General features: G+C 44.6%; 1 protein-coding gene across 2 annotated transcripts in view; it reads right to left on the bottom strand.

Moving 5' to 3' along the window:
• GDPD4 (glycerophosphodiester phosphodiesterase domain containing 4) overlaps positions 1-18906 on the bottom strand; it is a 37666-nt gene that overhangs the window by 11032 nt on the left and 7728 nt on the right. The window contains exons 2-7 of one of the 2 annotated variants that reach the window (XM_069883295.1): positions 12203-12411; positions 11469-11572; positions 10360-10453; positions 6302-6361; positions 4376-4474; positions 1045-1138 (exon numbers count right to left, since the gene is read on the bottom strand). In XM_069883295.1, coding sequence (XP_069739396.1) covers positions 1045-1138; positions 4376-4474; positions 6302-6361; positions 10360-10453; positions 11469-11572; positions 12203-12385 — 634 coding nt within the window. In that variant the 5' untranslated portion in view covers positions 12386-12411. The remainder of the gene's footprint in view (positions 1-1044; positions 1139-4375; positions 4475-6301; positions 6362-10359; positions 10454-11468; positions 11573-12202; positions 12412-18906) is intronic. The other variant, XM_069883296.1, reaches the window with a different exon arrangement.

Below are 18906 nucleotides of genomic sequence, written 5' to 3'. Positions count from 1 at the left end.
CACAAGTACTGCGTCTCAGAAATTTGCCAATTCATTACCTACGGTCTTCTCTGGATTCTATTGGTGCATTGCTAAAGAGCCTCAGTGAGCCTTCTTCTTGAGGAACAAAATAGTTCCTCTGAGAAACGAGCATCTACACACCAACATCTCTTTCCTGAATGGGTACCACTACCCCTCTGCACTTTGTGCCAGTGGCTCTGAAGGAACTTAGTCTTACACCAAGCTGATATGTTGAGCTGAGAGTGCACTGGGCATGGTGGATGGTAATGTCTAGGGTCTCAGCATATTGCCCCCAAATTCCCCAGTTGTGGTTCAATTAGAAAAATCCTGGGCAGGAAAAAATATGTTTTCACAAACCCATTTTGCCTTTGACTTTTATTACAGGTCAACATCTGCAGAAGGGTGTCACATAGGTAATATTGGCTATGTGGAGAGACTAGGCTAGAGAAAAATAGCTAGTCCCACAGCCAGGCTCTTTTACAGCTGTTCCCGGCATCTGGCCTCTACACTACTTTATCACACTTCTTGGAAGTTAGAAAGAACTTGCCATGAGATAAACACTAGGAACTTATCAAAAAACTTTTTGCCTTATCTTACTGGCTTCTTCTGAAATGCACTTATCTGAAAGGGATTAACTGGACTAGAGATCCTTTCTGAGACAGTGAAACTGAGTATAGCAAGCAAGCATCAGTCAAGAGAGCTGCCACTGGCTGCTTTCTCCCACAGATGGATGATCACATTTCCATGTGTTTCCATTTCCACTTTACACATCGGTACTTCTGCTAGTCTCCTCCACCAGAAGGCAGGTCATCGTCTTGGTATAGGCCAAAACTATGCAAGGGAGCATGCAAAACACATCCAGACAGCCATAGAACAGTGCATAGCCCAAGCCCTAGCCCCTCTAATTTCCCTGGGATATGCAGAGGCTAAAATTCTTCTCCATCTGGAGTGCAGGTGTGGGAGGAAAGGGCTCTTGTGTGCCTGTTTTCCCACACTGATACGGGTCTTTTGTTGTACAGGGAGCAAGAAGCAGAGCTACTGTACCTTTCTTGTCTGCTCTAATGGCATGAAGAGCCACGGGCCAAGACAAGAGGACCATGATGGTTATTGCCCCTATGTGGAGATAGGGAGCTGTGATCTGGCAAAGGGAGAAAAGAATATTAGTCAAAGGATCCAGTGTGGAGACAGGTGGAAGCAAATCTCAACACAGCTACAGCCTTCCACCTGGATGGGCTCCAGTTGTAGAAAACAGCAGTTCAACCTCTCTTCCCTCCCCTGTGCTGGATCCACCAAATGCCTCTGGAGTTGGGGGAGAGGTATGTGCCCCCCAGTCAGGCCAGCTACCAAGGCTGAGGAGTGGTCCTCAATGTAATATGCAGCTCTCCTTTCTCCTAGGTCAGCTGAAGGGGACAAGAGTGTCCTTATCCATGAGGATGCAATATCACCATTACTGCTATCTCATAATTCATGAGCATCTTCCAGAGAGCAGACAGTTTAATTCAATCTAACCCAATCCAATCTCATCCAGGTAATAGTCACCTCCATACCACACTGCAGCTAAATAGTTGAACTCATGTCAACAAACCTGTGTGATAATATGTGGCACTTACACCTGTATGGAACTAACTATTGTATAAGAGCACATATAAGAGAAGTAGTTAATCTGGTACCTGTCTGAACATGAACTTCCTTAGACTCAGATTCATCCTGCAGCACCTAGTTTCACATATTATCAATATATTCCAGAAAAATAAATAATTTTCATATTTCAAAGCATTTCATTCACTTTCATTAGGCATAATTGCTTTTTTTCCTCTTTCTTTCACTTTTAACTCAATATGTAGACATTTTTCTTTATTTACTAATGCAAAACAATATGTTCATTTAATGCTCAAGACATAAATAGTAATTGGACTTGTTTTTATTTGTCCTAAAGATTACACTAGGAGATCAGAAGCTAAGAATCATGTCAGTACTTATAACAAATGCATGATGAGAGCTTGAAACCAAACAGAAATATTTTGGCACTTGTACAAGCATTGAAAGGATGCTCTTCATTCAAGTGATGTTGATATAGAACATCTTTCATAAGCCTAAGGAAATCTGTCAAAGCAACCAATCCATCATTTTCTCATGCTCTTCAGAGTCCTGTGGTTTCTGTTCCAGCTAGAACTGTGATTTATTAAGATATGTGCCAGAAATGTTTGCTGTCCAGATGCAAGCCTTTCCTATTGTTTAGTCCACCCTTGATTCTCTAAGCTGGAAGGGTTGAAGAAAGCAGCAGTCACCGAGGTATGTTTTCGCCTGTGATACTCTCTGCCCCAGATACCTGATACCAACATCTTTTGATCAGAATCAGGATTCAGTTGCATAAACACAGGCGCCATCTGAGATGTCCAGGGTATTTGAGATAGATTTCCAGGGCTGACAGGCATGACACAGGATCTACAAGAGACTCTTGTCTCTTGGGAGGCATCAGGAGGCCATATGAAGCATCTCAAAGAGTATGAACACTCAAAATGAACAGCACCTGTGAGGAAACTGTGAGGGCTCTTGTGTCTCCTCATCCTCCTACCCTGGAGCCTGTAAGGGGGAGTGGAAGCTTCTCATTACCATTGCCAGTGCATAGCCTAAGGGTTACAAAACTCTGGAATTAACCTCATCCTACAAACACCACATCACTGATTCCTCTGCTAGTCCATATGCATTGCTCCTCCAATATTCACAAGCAGTAAACCACATAGAGAGGTGATATACCCAAATAAAATCTGCAAGGCAGCTGTGTAGTGAAAGGCTATATGCTTCTTTCACCACCAGAGAGTGCTGGTAAATGGCGTTAAATCCAGCTGGAGGCCAGTTACAAGTGGGGTTCCCCAGGGCTCAGTGCTGGGTCCAGCCCTGTTCAACGTCTTTATCAATGACCTGGATGAAGGCATCGAGTGCACCCTGAGCAAGTTTGCGGACGACACTAAGCTGGGTGGAAGCACGGATCTGCTGGAGGGTAGGGAGCTTTGCAAAGGGATCTGAACAGGCTGGACCACTGGGCTGAGACCAATGGGATGAGGTTTAACAAGGTCAAGTGCCGGGTCCTGCACTTGGGGCACAACAACCCTATGCAGTGCTACAGACTAGGAGAAGTCTGTCTAGAAAGCTGCCTGGAGGAGAGGGACCTGGGGGTGTTGGCTGACAGCGACCGAATATGAGCCAGCAGTGTGCCCAGGTGGCCAAGAAGGCCAATGGCATCTTGGCTTGTATCAGAAACAGCGTGACCAGCAGGTCCAGGGAGGTTATTCTCCCTCTGTACTCGGCACTGGTGAGACCGCTCCTCGAATCCTGTGTTCAGTTCTGGGCCCCTCACCACAAGAAGGATGTTGAGGCTCTGGAGAGAGTCCAGAGAAGAGCAACAAAGCTGGTGAGGGGGCTGGAGAACAGGCCTTATGAGGAGCGGCTGAGAGAGCTGGGGTTGTTTAGCCTGGAGAAGAGGAGGCTGAGGGGAGACCTCATTGCACTCTATAACTACCTGAAAGGACGTTGTAGAGAGGAGGGTGCTGGCCTCTTCTCCCAGGTGACGGGGGACAGGACAAGAGGGAATGGCCTCAAGCTCCGCCAGGGGAGGTTCAGGCTGGACATTAGGAAAAAATTCTTCACAGAAAGGGTCATTGGGCACTGGAACAGGCTGCCCAGGGAGGTGGTTGAGTCACCTTCCCTGGAGGTGTTTAAGGCACGGGTGGACGAGGTGCTAAGGGGCATGGTTTAGTGTTTGATAGGAATGGTTGGACTCGATGATCTGGTGGGTCTCTTTCAACCTGGTTATTCTATGATTCTATGATTCTTCCTTCCCCATATATGTGGGGCCATGGATGCTCAAACACTAAGCAGCACTGGGCAGTCCTTCCCTCCATCTTCAGATCTGCTGACAGTTGAGGAAGCCAGCAGATCATGCACTCTGACCTCCTGCATCCCACAAGTTGTCCCACCTGACACCACCTTTCCCCACTTCTCCCCAAAAACTGATGTTCTCCTGCCCTCAGGAGATGAAGGTCCTCTGGGTAATAGGAGACTGAAATCGTGCTAATGCTAAAGCTGCTAAACTGATAGACACTGAGTAGGGAGCAAGTTTTTGCTCCAATAATTCAGCCAGGAAAAGGAGTTTGATTTACCTGTCCTGGGCACCTGAAAATTAACAGTACACTTACAACATTTTTGACAAAAAGGGAAAAAGGAAAAAAAAGCAGAATGTGAATTCTCAAATTGAGACATGTTATGTCAAACGGACAGCTTGAAATTCAACCTCGTGGAATATTTTCTACTGCCTACAACAAAGTACTTATAGTAAAAAGTTGTTGTTTCAAGCAGGCTTTCCAGACCCTCTTACCTGAAATGACAGGCGGACAGTTTTCCATTGATCTCCCCAGAGCACGGATAATATGAAGAGGGCTGTGACAGAGAAGCACAGGACAAGAAAAGTCCCAATCTGGGAAGGCAAAGAAGACATAAATCAGCTTTAGCACTTCTGCACAGGGTGTGTCATCTACTTGCCTCACATGCTTATTTAAGCAGATGGAAATGGATAAATATCGACTGCATGAGCTTGACTGTGCCAGTTCAGAGGCAGAGAGATCCAATGGGACTAAAACCAGACCAACAGTGCTATCAACTGGATTTTATGTGACAAGACTAATCTTAAGAGTTTGGTACCAAACTAAGTCAGCTCTAAAAGATCCCTCTGTAATCATTGGAGAAAGAGAAGAATTTCCAGAGGTGACCTGTTCCCTTTTGCTTTACGATAGGGAACGCCTCTCCTTCTCTCTGTTGATGTAGATGAAGCCTAGCTGATCAGCTTACATTAAGTCCCTGGCCTGCAGATGGCTAAATTCAGAAGTAAATAATCCTGTTCAAAAGAAATAGAAATAAAACATCCTTATGCTATTAGGTGTTTTACAACAGGCTTTAGCAACAGCAAACACTATCATAGTTAAGAGTTGAGAATTCAACTTTTAACCAAAACAGTAAGGAGGTAGCTCAATTTATTCTTTGGTTTCTTGATCTGTTTGGTACCAGCACAGATGTGATGACAGGTTCTTCTTGGTACATCATCTATCTGCTCAGAAGTAAAATTAAGTAGAAATTGAACCAAGACCCTTACCATATTCAGGAGGATCAATACCTTGATAATCCATTCCTAATCTCTTTCACCTAAGGATACAGTCGCTTTTTTTTTTTTTTTAACAAATTATTCTACATCTTTCTGGTTTCTGTATCTTTCCGTAAGACAATTTTCAATAGTAAAGATGACTATGTTTCCTTTACTCATAGAATCATAGAATGGGTTGGGTTTGAAGGGACCTCAAAAATCATCTAGTTCCAACCCCCCTCCCATGGACATTGACATCTTCTACTAGAACATGTTGCTCAAAGTCTCATCCAACCTGGCTTTGAATAACTCCAGGGATGGGGTATCAACTACTTCTCTGGCTAGTACTTCTTCTTCTCGTTGTTGAGAAACCCACCAGCACCCTACTCAAATTAAGAAATGCAGGATCAAGTCTCTACACACTCGGCTATTCCCTTCCACTGGGAGATATGTTTTCCAACCTAGTGATTCTGTGATTTGCCATCAGATTACATTTTCCTCTAAACTGCATGGTTAGAGGCTCATTTTTTAAATGCCTCACATATCCTCAATAGTTTCTTAAGGAATGTGATCCTAATGCATTGTTTTGCAGCAACAACTCTGAGGATTTGTTTCTGCATCTTCAAAAGTCCGGATGACATTCACAAACCACCCAGAGACCAAAAGGCATAAGGCAGTGGGATGCCTTGGAAAAGCCAGTTTTCTCTTCTGCATAGAAATCAGCCACTTTTTTCACTGCTGCTGAAGTATGCTACAGAAAAGTATGTTGTGGTTCTCATTAAATCCTTGCTTTTGTCTTCATGTTACTACATGTAGACGTGTCAAACATAGACATCTTCACCAGAATGAGTCTCTGCAGGCTCTTTTTAGAGTCAATGGGGTGGAAAAAAGGTGCTTTAAGTGTGATGCATCTCATCTTAATTTAGATGCCTATGACCTGATGGATGAATTGGATCCTCGGAGGGTTCATTTCACTCTCCCAGCTGCAAAGGGAGTTTGGGTGATCAACTCAGGTAGACACATCATCCTCATGGGTATCTAAAGATTAACCTCTTCCCTCTCCTCCTTCTCTCCCATAATCAAATATGTTTTTCATGCAGAGAAACACCACAGATTCAATTGGTTTAAAGCACAGACTAGTTAGCAGAAAACCCCGACTTTCCCCACCTTGTGACTCCAGTGTAGGTACAGCTGCTGACCTTCTGCAAGCAAACACATCGCTAGGACCTGGCAAATCAAGAAGAGATTGTTTGCATCCTGGTAGAAGACCGTAACACATGTTCAGTGAGGTACTTTTGGAATACTTTTGCTTTGGGAAGTCACTTTACACTAGGTTTTCCTGCACAATGTCAAGCCTCTTAGCAGGACAGGTTTATGGAGATAAGTGTTTACTGCTACATTAAAGAGACTTCTGAAACAGCCAAACACATATCAAGACTGCCTCACAGGGTCAAAGCCCTTTCATGGGTAAAAGATGGGCACTTTGGGGTGCACACTTTTAGTTACTTTTCTTTGTGAGTACAAACTCTGACAGAGCATTGGTGGCCAGGATTAACTGCCATAGTATGAAACAATACAGCACTAGCCTTGATAATATTCTGCGCATTTATGGTGATTAGAGGCATATCAACCATGGAAGAGAGGTCAGGGACTAGAAATTGCCTCCAGAGCAGCACAAAAATACAGAGAAGACAGTACAGGAGACAATGCTTCAACAGTAATCACTGGAAATGCAAGAGAGAAGCACATTTCAGAGCAGGGAAAACTACCTTGAAGATTAAAAAACCCTCTAGTTTTCAGTGGCTGGCTCTTTCCTTCCCCCTTCTCAAAGGCAAGTAGGAGCCCTTGGAGGTGGGAGGGGTGGTTCTGTGAAGCACAGAGCAAACTCCAGACAAGGCAGAGGACAATCCAAGAAGTCTTGAACATCAAGGAGAAAAGGATGAGGAAAGTCAGCCTATGGCTTTGATGAAGAATTTCTACAAAGTGTCCCAGACGTAAGCAACTGGTGAATGTGGTGATTAATTTCACCTGAAGTACCTTGCTGCCATGAAAATGCATAGATCTATGTTCAGGAATCTAAGTGCCTGGAGCAAGCTTCCCAGCCAGTGTAAGGGACAGTCTGGGGATTTGTAGACCAAAGATCAAGTTTGAAAGAAAAGTAACTGTTAGTAGACATCAGTGCTTCACTGAGAAGGATCATTTATGATACAAGTTCCTCCAGACTGTAACAATGGGACGCACAGGATCAGGGGAGGAGGATCTGCCTTCCCAAAACATGTCTTTATTCAGAAATAAAGGAAGAAAAACACTTTCCCCCTTTTCCGCAAGCAATGTTAGAAAAACCTGTTCTTTGCCTAAGGTTCAGCCAAGAATTTCACAGGTGATAAGGACTGTCCCCTGCTACTACAGTACAACTTTTGTATAAATAGTATCTGAGTAAGCTCATTTTTATGAATGGAAACAACATCTACTTTTGAGCTGAAAAGAATAATAATCACCAGGTTTCATCCTCAGAGGGTGAAGAAGGAACTCTTGCAGTTCCACCGCTGGTCACTGTGAGACAACACATCTTAATGGAACACTGAGCAGCTGATTTGATCATAGAATCATAGAATCATAGAATCATAGAATCATAGAATCATAGAATCATAGAATCATAGAATCATAGAATGGGTTGGGTTGGAAGGGACCCTCTCCCATGGACAGGAAATCTTTCCACTAGTCCGGGTTGCTCAAAGCCTCATCCAACCTGGCTTTGAACAACAACAGTGATTGGGCATCAACCACTTCTCTGGGTAACCTCTTCCAGTGCTTCACCACCCACACAGGAAAAAATTTCTTCCTAATATCTAATCTAAACCTACCCTCTTTCAGTTTAAAACCTTTACCCCTCCACCTATCACTACACTCCCTGATAAAGAGCTTTCCTGTAGGCCCCCTTTAAGTACTGGAAGGCTGCTATAAAGTCTCCTCAGAGTCTTCTCTTCTCTAGGCTGAACAACCCCAATTCTCTCAGCCTTTCCTAGTATTGGAGGTACTCCAGACCTCTGATCATGTTTGTGGCCCTCCTCTGGACTTGCTCCAACAGATCTATGACTTTCCTGTGCTGAGGACTCCAGAACTGAACACAGTACTCCAGGTGAGGTCTCACAAGAGCAGAGCAGAGGGGCAGAATTACCTCCCTCAACCTACCACTTATACTTTTTCTGATATAGACCAGGATACATTTGGCTTTCTTTTCTGCAAATGTACATTGCTGACTCCTTTTGAGCTTCTCATCCATCAGCGCCCCCCAGGTCCTTCTCTTCAGGGCTATTCTCAATCCAATCTCTGCCCAGCCTGTAATTGCCTTGACCCAGGAGCAGGACCTTGCATTTGGTCTTGTTGAACTTCTTGAGGTTAGCACAGACCCATCTCTGAAGCCTGTCAGGATCTGTCTGGATGACATCCCTTCCCTCCAGAATGTCAATCACATCACAGTTTCGTGTCATCAGCAAACTTGCTGAAGGTGCACTCAATTCCACTGTCTATGTCTACAACAAAGATGTTAAACAACACCGGTTCCCATTACCAACCCCTGAGAAATGCCACTCGTTACTGGTCTCCGCTTGGACACTGCGCAGCCCTCAGAACTTCTCTGATACCCTAGTCTCTTAGGAATAGAGGTTTGAGATCACTTTTGGAACTTCAGTGCCCAGGTAATATTTTGAGTTCTTTCTTAGCCTACAAAATCAGAGGAAGCATCACACCTGAACCTGTTTATATCATACAGTCAAAAGACACCTGCCCAAAACCCTTAGAACAACCATGGTTGAACTGCAGAAATTAAAATATTATGTTGGTATTTAAAGACTGCACAAGAAAAGTGTTTTCTTCTCCACTGGGCATGAACTGTTCTGCAATTAGACTCCTCAGCTTAACCTTTTAGCTCTGATGGGGATAATAAAATTGCCTTGTGGAGTCATAACAATTGAATTAATTGAAACGGATTGTCTGAAAAAAATTACAATGATGCATGTGGATGGAGAGCATCTTTGTACAGAGAGCAAGTGCTTTGTCTTTCAGCATTTTGTTCAGCCTCTGGCAGCCGGTGAGCAGAAGAGTGTTTGCTTCAATGGTTCACAACAAGGTCATGGAAGCAGGCTTGCTAGCTCCAGCTGGGGACCATCATTAAGAAAGTTGGTGGGGTGCTCACAAACAAAACCAGACCAGCCACTGGTTACTAGAAAATCTCTCTGCTCCAACAAGGGCAGCAGTGCGCTCAGTTTTCTGATGAGATGGGCTGCTGATGGCAAACATCATAAGGAAACATTGTCTGGGTGAAGGTCCCCAGTACTTCCTGCCACATGTGTGGGGATAGTCTTTATCCAACACTGTTCTGCCAGAACATGAGATGTAATCCATCATATAGATGACCTTCGTGGCCATCAGCTGTCTGAAATATGTTCGAGCAATCCAGCTATTATATAGTATCCACAATGATAAATTTATTTAGATGTGGAAGGGCTGGTTTGCACTTACTAACCTGTGAGGTGTTGGTGTTTTGCTGTGTAGTTCACTAAAGGCTACAGTGAAAGGCTTTCAGTGATGGGGGAGCTCTACAAACAGTGATGGAAAGGTGATTCGTGGAAGAGTCCTTCTCTGAAAGAATGAGATGAGCACGGCGAAGCCACAGGATCATGCAGATCTGTGCCCATGGTATGACCCCTGAGATAGCAGGAGTGTGAATGGTGGTGGTGATTACTTTCCTTTTTTCCCCTTTCCTTCTAAAACTTTATCCTATTTAGGTCACAGCCTCCCAATGCCCACTGTTTACCCTAGATGTATGCAACAATCTTGCCAAATGAGACAAGATGACATGGTGTTGCAAATGGACCCTCAACTGCAGTCAGAACAGCAATCTTTATCTTCCCCTAAATCTGGATCCAGCCCTGATGGCACATCTCTACTTGGGTTCAGCGAGACATTGGACATATTAATTGAAGGGAAATAATTGAGAAAAATCACAGAAACTACATCTGGCTCAGACATCTCCAAGATGAAACTGGTCATCCACAGGTGAAAATGGGGTCAAAGTACCATAAACCTTTGTGTTCCAGATCTTCCACTCTCTAGGGATCATCCACAGGGCTAGGCTGAGCTTTGATCTAACACTTTAAAGCCATTGCTATGTTTACTCTTTAGGACTATAAATCATGGTCAGCCTCCAAAGGAGCATTACTTACCAATAACAGTGTAATGTACATGAACAAGATAGCAGCCACAATCAGGAGAACAAGAGACCAGAGAAACCAGAAGCCCAGGTTCCCATAGTTATACCTGAAAAGCAGTAAAATATTATAAAAATATTTGTGTTTAACACATGAACTGGAGGGGAAAACAGTCCCGTTTCTTGATATTTTGAAATTTTCAAAGCAACAAAACGAAATGGAAGGAATAATCTACCCTGTAACATGCAAAACTAGTTAAAAGCCTCCTTCCCTAAATCCATGATTGCATTAGCCACCAGACTAAAACCCCAAGGTGCTGAGGTGGTAAAATACAGGACCAAATTGATGGCCTTGCTCAAGAGATCTCACAGACTGTAGGATACAGCACTTTGCTGCAGACAAGGCAGCCTGGGGAAACAGTCCAACAGCCTGCCTTGTCTGCTTGCAGTTGAGTAGGACACTGCAGCAGAAAGGAGAATTGAGTCAGATTTTGAAGGATAAAACACTAGAAATCTGGTGGAGGTTGCTCAAGGAGAGAGCAGGAAGCTTTACTTTTTACTCAAAGACTTAATAAGGATGAATCACATTATTTCACCTTTCCTCCCATAGTGTTTGATCTGGTTTAATTTCAGTTTAGGGGGAGATATGCATCACTGTTGCCAATGAACTGCAGAAGGAAATAATTCACATAAATCCCTGCCAGTTCTTTCGTACTTTTGAGCCTGGGAACATAGAATTCTCTTTGCAGTGAGATGGCTGGTGCAACACCTCTGATGTCAGTGACTATACCTCTTCAGAGGGAACAGGGAGCGAAAAAAAGACTTGGAGGAGGTAAGAAAAAAGTTATTTAGTCCCCTGTACACGCAATTTTTGTGATGATGATTTCTCTCTTTGTCCCAGATTCACACACCTAAAAACTATAGCCAAGTAAAGAGCAGAGACTCAATATCTCAGAAGTCACTGGACATTCAATTTGGATGTTAAGGAGCCAAATCTTTGGCTCATAGCTGATGATTAAAGTTCCCTGATGCAGCACACCCACTAGGGATTGTGCTCATTTCTTCCCAGCCGCCCTAGAGACCTGCCTGAGGAGCAGGAGAGGAGGAGGAAAAGATAGCACTTACCAGTCAAAGTTATTGTAGTCATTTTTCGCTTCACCCCACATGTACAGAAAGACCAGAGAAAAGCAGAAAGCTCCAACAAGCAATGGGAAAAACACACATTCTCGCTGGAGAGGGAGAGGAAGGACAACTGGTCAGAGATTTCTGTACCCCAAAGTTATCACAGCAAATGGCAGATACTCTTAGGCTATCCCTATAACACGTGGCTTAGTGCTGGACCTTCAGAAGCAGAGATGGTGATGAACTATCTTCCTGTCCCCTGTGAGCAGGGAGTGAAATATCTTAAAAAAAGTACTCTGTAGTCTTTATCTTTGGGAAAAGCAGACCTCACGACTTTGCAAACAAACAGGATTTTAAACACCTCACATGGCAGGGAACTGCTCTAGGCAACAGCCCTCTTTGCATTTCTTACTGCATGCCCATCCCAAAATTTCCTTCTTTATTTTGATCCTGTGGCTTTGAGAGGTTTCACTGATTGGGAAAGTTCGGTATAAGGGTCTTTCTTGTGACCACATATTTATTAGCTTCATGGTGGCACTGACAAACTAAGCTTACAGCAGAAACACAGCAATACATTAAGCTCTTATAGCAAAATCTAACAACCCAACAGATCTCAGTGGCATTCAAACAATGCTGGGCAGGGATGCCTTTGGCCCATGACATCAAGCACTACTCAGCTTGGACTGACCTGTCCCTATACAGAAATCAATGTCTGTGCTGATTTTCAGCTAATTTACCGTCTTGCAGCAGCATTTCCCAGGCTCAGTCCTTCTGCGCTGATACCTCTTCCACCGGCAGCTGTAGAAACCAGCCAGGCAGGAGATGAAGGGCTGATGCTCGTACCTCTGTAGCAAGTGCCGACGTACCACTTTCAGCTTCCCAAACTTGAGCCTCTTGAGGCTGGTGGAACTGGCCTCCATCTGAGTGGCTTTATCTCATCTTCCTCCTGAAAGAAGACTATGTTTTATGGGAAGACTATAAGCATCTTTTCTTTTTTTGGTAAAATTTTCATACCATGAAAAAGAGAGGAATTTTTCTCAAGAGGATGCTGCGACCAGAAGGTAAGGGTGCTGAGGATACCCCGCCTGATTTTATATACCTAAGCGATACGTCTTAAAGAAAAGAATGATGGTTGCAAGTGCGCTCAGCAGTGAGTGCTGCTCTTGGTTGTAACTTAGGTGCTCTGAGTCACCTCTGAGGGAACCTCTGCCTCCTTGTGACTACACACAGAAAACAAAATCACTAACTTAAACACTCCATGCAGATTCTCGCATTATGTCAGATGAACCCGAGCATAGGCTTAGCCATGGGAATTGATTCAACATCACTGTGACCTGTCTGCAGCTTTATATTAGTTTAACTATCTGGTGTAGGAAGGAGACTAAAACTCTCCAGGTACACAGCTCTCTCATTCTGGAAAATCTGCAGCACTGCCAAGACTGATCCCTTAGGAAAAAAAAAAGTGTTTCCTGACTGAAATAGCTTGACTTGGCACAGTTTTTTGAGGATAGAAAGAGTAGCTGTAAAGATGCACACATGGAAGTTCTATTCATAATAAAGATTTTAAACAAAGAACTTCATGGTAAGCTGCAAGCATTGCAGTTAACAGCAAAGCAAATAGTGCAGGTGCTGTGCCAGCAAGGAACATTTAACCCAGCAGGGCAATGTAAAGGCCACAAGAAATAATTAAGAAAAAAAAGTCTTGTAGTGGCATACAAAGGATCACCTTTTTCTGGCACTTCTTTAGATTACAGAGATAGAGAGAGATGTTCTTTTGTTGCATTAAAAGGTGCCTTGTCTGAATCCAGGCATGTGTGCTGCAGATTCCCAGCCTAGAATTCCAATTACCCTGATTTATCTAATGCAATAACAGTGCTACACTATACACACGAACACGTAAATTGTTTGCAAATAAATTAGAGCCCTGTGTGTCTTTGCAGTAATTACTGGATAAATCCTTGCAAATTAACACTTCCAAAAAGTGATCAGCTTGCAGAAGACACAAATAAAACAGAGACAAGATGCAAGTTAGAACTGAAATGATGCATCCCTGGTACCCCTTCCAAATGTCCCAACCTATTGGCAGGAGGAGTGCAAGGAGAAAGGATGAAAATGAAATAAAAGAGGGTTCAGTCGGGACCACTACAAATCGAGCAGTGACCAAGTGTGCAGTGCCCTGAATGCCTTCCTGAGGCAGACGTGTCTGTCCATCCAGGGCAGTCACAGGGAATCACACGCTGTTGGATATGGTGGAGACAAGCCGTCCCTAGAAGTTCAGCCATATCAGATCTGGGCACCAGCATGTCACCCCATAGTAAAAAATTGATGTCAATCTCATGTGACAAGATGGTGATCCTGCTCTTGAATTACCCAGAGCACAGATGGGGAGGGGGTGGGCATTCTGCCACCAGTAAGTCGTGCAGATGACAGCTGATCCTGCTGTCCTATTAGCTGGCCATTAGCTGGCCTAAAGCCAGAACATCTCTCCCAAGGCCCGGCTGAATCTGAAGTGCCTCAGAGCACACTAGATATTGAAGCATTCCAATTCACAAACACTCTCTACTGAAGGGGACAGAGAGTCCGATTTGTCAACCAACAGAGGGTCCGATATGGTAACCTGGTGAGGGACTTTGCAAGGGAACTCCCTAACCTGGTGAGGCCTTCAGACTGTTACCCGTGACTGCTGCTCCATGTGGGAGGGGATGAAGCTGCAGTACGGAGCCAAAGGAGGATTAGAAGAGATTTTAGGGCCTTGGGATGGCTAGTGAGGTAATCTGGGGCCCAGGTGATTTTTTTTCTTCCCTCTGGATTGAGTGTCTGTGGGTGAAAATCAGAGGAGCCCACAAGAAGGGGGATACTGTGATGGGAGTCTGTTACAGACCACCTAGATGAGCTTTTTATACAAACAACTCTGAGAAGTCTCAAGATCGCTAGCTCTTGTCCTTGTGGGAGACTTTAATCTAGCAGATGTCTGCTGGAAGTACAATAGAGCACAGAGGAAGCAGTCTAGGAGGTTCCTGGAGTTCGTGGAAGACAACTTCCTCACACAACTGGTGACTGAACCAACAAGGGAAGGCGCCTTCCTGGACCTGCTGTTTGTGAACAGAGAAGGCCTTGTTGGGGGTGTGACGGTTGGAGGAAGCCTGGGGCAAAGTCATCATGAGATGGTAGAATTTTCAATTCTAGGTGAGGTGAGGACGAGGGTTAGCAGAACAACCACCTTCACAGAATCACAGAATCACTAGGTTGGAAAAGACCCACAAGATCATCGAGTCCAACCATTCCTATCAATCACTAAACCATGCTCCTCAGCACCTCATCCATCCGTCCTTTAAACACCTCCACGGAAGGTGACTCAATCACCTCCCTGGGCAGCCTGTTCCAGTGCCCAATGATTGATATGTTTGGTATCAACCAATCTATCAATCATATCAACAGACGAGGAGAAGGCTGAGGTACTTAACAACTTTTTTGCCTCGATCTTCACTGATAGCCAGTCTCCTCATCCCTTCTGGGTCATAGGACAGCAAGATGGAGACCAGGGGGGTAAACCTCCTCCCACTATAGAGCAGGATCAAGTTCATGACCACCTGAGGACTCTGAACATTTATATGTCTATGGGACCTGATGAGATGCATCCCAGAGTCCTGAGGGAATGGGCAGATGTGGTTGCCAAGCCACTCTCCACAATATTTGAAAAGTCATGGCAATCAGGAGAAGTCCCTGGTGACTGGAAGAAGGGTAACATTGTGCCTATTTTTAAAAAGGGCAGAAAAGATGACCCTAAGAACTACTGACCTGTCTCACTCACCTCAGTGCCTGGGAAGATCATGGAGCAGATTCTCCTAGAAGACATGCTAAAGCACATGGAGGATATGGAGGTGATTAATAGCAGCCAGCACGGCTTCACCAGGGGCAAATGCTGAATGACCAACTTAGTGGCTTTCTATGATGGGGTGACCACAACAGTGGACATGGGTAAACTGATGGATGTGATCTATCTAGATTTATGTAAAGCCTTTGACATGGTTCCCCACAACATCCTTCTCTCTAAATTGGAGAGATATGGATTTGATGGGTGGACGGTACGGTGGATAAGAAACTGGTTGTATAGTCATATTCAGAGAGTAGTGGTCAATGGCTCAAAGTCCAGATGGAGATCCATGACAAGTGGTGTCCCTCAGGGGTCCGTACTGGGACAGGTGCTGTTTAATATCTTCATCAGTGATGCAGACAACAAGATTGAGTGCACTCTCAGCAAGTTTGCAGATGACACCAAGCTGAGTGGTGCAGTTGCCACACCAGAAGGATGGGATGTCATCCAGAGGGACCTGGATAAGTTGAAGAAGTGGGCCTATGAGGACCTCATGAGGTTCAACAAGGCCAAGCGCAAAGTCCTACATCTGGGTCAGGGCAATCCCTGTTTTCAGTACAGGATGGGGGATGATGTGATTGAGAGCTACCCTGCAGAGAAGGACATGAGGATGCTGGTTGGCGAGAAGCTAGACATGAGCCAGCAATGTGCGCTCGCAGCCCAGAAGGCCAACCGTATCCTGGGCTGCATCAAAAGAAGAGTGGCCAGCAGGTCAAGGGAGGTGATTCTGCCCCTCTATTCCTCTCTTGTGAGACCTCATCTGGAGTACTGTGTCCAGTTCTGGAATCCTCAACTTAAGAAAGATATAGAACTGTTGGAACAGTTCCAGAGGAGGGCTGCAAAGATGATCAGAGGGCTGGAGCACCTCCCATACGAGGACAGGCTGAGAGAGTTGGGCTTGTTCAGCCTGGAGAAGAGAAGGCTCTGAGAAGGTCTTGTAGCAACCTTCCAGTACCTGAAACGGGCCTACAAGAAAGCTGGGGAGGGTGTATTCACAAAGGCTTGTAGTGATAAGACTAGGTGCAATGGGTATAAACTGGAGAGGTTTAGACTAAACATAAGGAAGAATTTCTTCATCATGAGAGTAACAAGGCACTGGCACAGGTTGCCCAGGGAAGCTGTGGATGCCCCATCCCTGGAGGTGTTCAAGGCCAGGTTGGATGGGGCCTTGGACAGCCTGATCCAGTGGGATGTCCCTGCCCATGGCAGAGGGGTTGGAACTAGATGATCTTTAGGGTCCCTTCCAACCCAAACTATTCTATGAATCTATGGTTTGATGATTCTATGGTTCTATGATTCTATGATTTGATGCTAACAAAGATAATACCTTAGCATCTGGACCCAGCACACAGTAGATGCAGAGGCCAAAAGACAGAGAATATGTGACAGGATTTGAAGCAGTTCAGTCACTGTCAGGACGTAGTAAAAGGCCTTACAGTGCTTGCATCTAGATTTGAAGCAGAGTGCTCCTAAAATGTAGAGGTCATCTGCAATCCCTGCCCATCTCTTCCAAGCAAAGGTAAATGGGTTGAGGAAGGAAAGAGCAAATCTGAGTCCATTCACTGGGGAAGTCAAGAGAACAAAGAGCAAGCAGCAAAACCTGCATTTGTAGGAGAGCAAAGTTTAGGACACCTCAGTAAGTGAGCTGTGAAATTGGTAACATATGTTTATCAGCTCCATAAACCAGAGATCTCGGGTCTTTCCCTTGCAAGCTGAGACTTTGCTTGCTCACAGATAAGAACCCCTTTATTCACAGGCAGTTGAACAGGGCTGCTCGTTTCCCACTGTTTGACAGAGAGGGAGGAAAAGCATGAGAAATAGCCCCGGGGGGATGATAAAGGAAGAAGCAGTGGTGAAAAAAGCAGGAAATGTATACAGCTGCACGGTCTTAATTAAGAAGGTACTGCAAGAGGAGCTTTCTTGAGAAGCCAGTGCACAAGCAAGGAGAGACTCTCCTTGTCTTTTTCCATGCTGTAGAACTCGGGCATCCATTATTTGAGGGGTAAACAGATGCATCAGCCAAATTTGGCATTGCCCTACAGCTTTTTCCTTGCGCCTTTTAGGTCTTTCTCTTTTTCCCTTCTCCTGCATCTACCCAGCTTTCTCCAACACAATATCCTACAACATGTGGGCAGGTGGATGCAGGGCTCTTTTCAGATACTGCAAATGCAATACCCAGTCACCTGCAAGAAGACAACTGGAAACAAACCCAACTATGTGTTTACCATCAGCCATGTGAAGGACATGAAGGTGGTCATTTCTCAGCATCTGAGTGAGGCCAGCTTGCCCTGAGCGTCTCGATGGCATATGAAAACAGCAGATAGGAGTGGTGCCCACTTTGCCTATGCCACCTTTTCCAAAAGATTTGGAGAAAAATTTAACTCTATGCTAGAGAAAAGAGGTGCCTTGAGCCTAAGCTGGGCTTCTTCAGCATATGCAGCTCCCTTGCATGGAGACTTCTGGTGCCATACCATCACTCTCAAAGGTATTATTGGCTGACCATCCACCTGGGAAGCTTCCACAGCATCACAACAACACATGCAAAGGAACAAAATCAGCCTCCTGACAAGCTGCTGGTTGATCACCATCACCACGAGCTGCGCACAGACCTTGCCACCTCTCAGAAAACCTCAGCAAAGAGCACCTCTTAAAGCTACATTTCTGCCCAAGGCTCTGGATCACAGGCTAGGATCCCTTATATTTCACCATCATGTGCCTTCAGTTTATTTTCAAGGAATGAATGAGGTTTAACACAAGGAAGGAAAAGGATCAAATAAAATGAAGCCAGTCATAATCTCCCTACGATAGGTTATGTACTCTAGATCCATTCCTTTCCCTGGCAGTTGGTAATTATAATATATCACTAAGACTTACAACAATTTCTTTGTAAGCCCTAGTAATACCTTACTTCTGTGTGGGATCCCAGAGGGTATGTGCAGCCTGGGACAAACATGTATTGAGTATGTCTCATGAACTGATTAGCTGTTGGCTTTGTGGTGGAAGATCACAGCCATTAGCACAAAGAAACAATAGGGCTTAACACAAGAACTAACACATGAGTGTGAAAATAGAAGGGGTTAACAAGAACTAACTGCTCCTGTGACTGCAGTGACAATATTTCTCCATTTCATTTGTTGTGGTACATCTCCTCATGAATCAGCTCTAGTTTTCACCAAGGTTAATGCCCTGCATTTTCTAATATGCCACCACACTTTGAACAGACACAAGTAATCAAATGCATTTCTACCAAATTAACCAATTAAGTTGAAATTCTTTATCTCTTAGGAATGCACAGAGACTTATCCCCATCACAGAGGACTCTTTGCACTACAGTCTAAAGGTCAGACACTCAGCAGGAGCTGTCCTGGAAGTGGTTGGCATGGCCTGTTCAGTTTTCAGTCCCAGTATCTTCAGAGACCAGGATTCATGTGTGGTCACATGTAAATGTTTTAAAGCAAGATATTCTAAGACAAACCATCAAGTTGTCAAGCCCTTGAAGGACCTCCATTGCTGGGGATGAGTGATATGGGTCCGGTAGCCCTGGTGTTGGCCTCAAACTTCTACACA

This window comes from Phaenicophaeus curvirostris, chromosome 1, assembly GCF_032191515.1.
Source record: "Phaenicophaeus curvirostris isolate KB17595 chromosome 1, BPBGC_Pcur_1.0, whole genome shotgun sequence".
Taxonomy (NCBI): Eukaryota; Metazoa; Chordata; class Aves; order Cuculiformes; family Cuculidae; genus Phaenicophaeus; species Phaenicophaeus curvirostris.
This window is presented reverse-complemented; position numbering and strand designations above follow the sequence as displayed.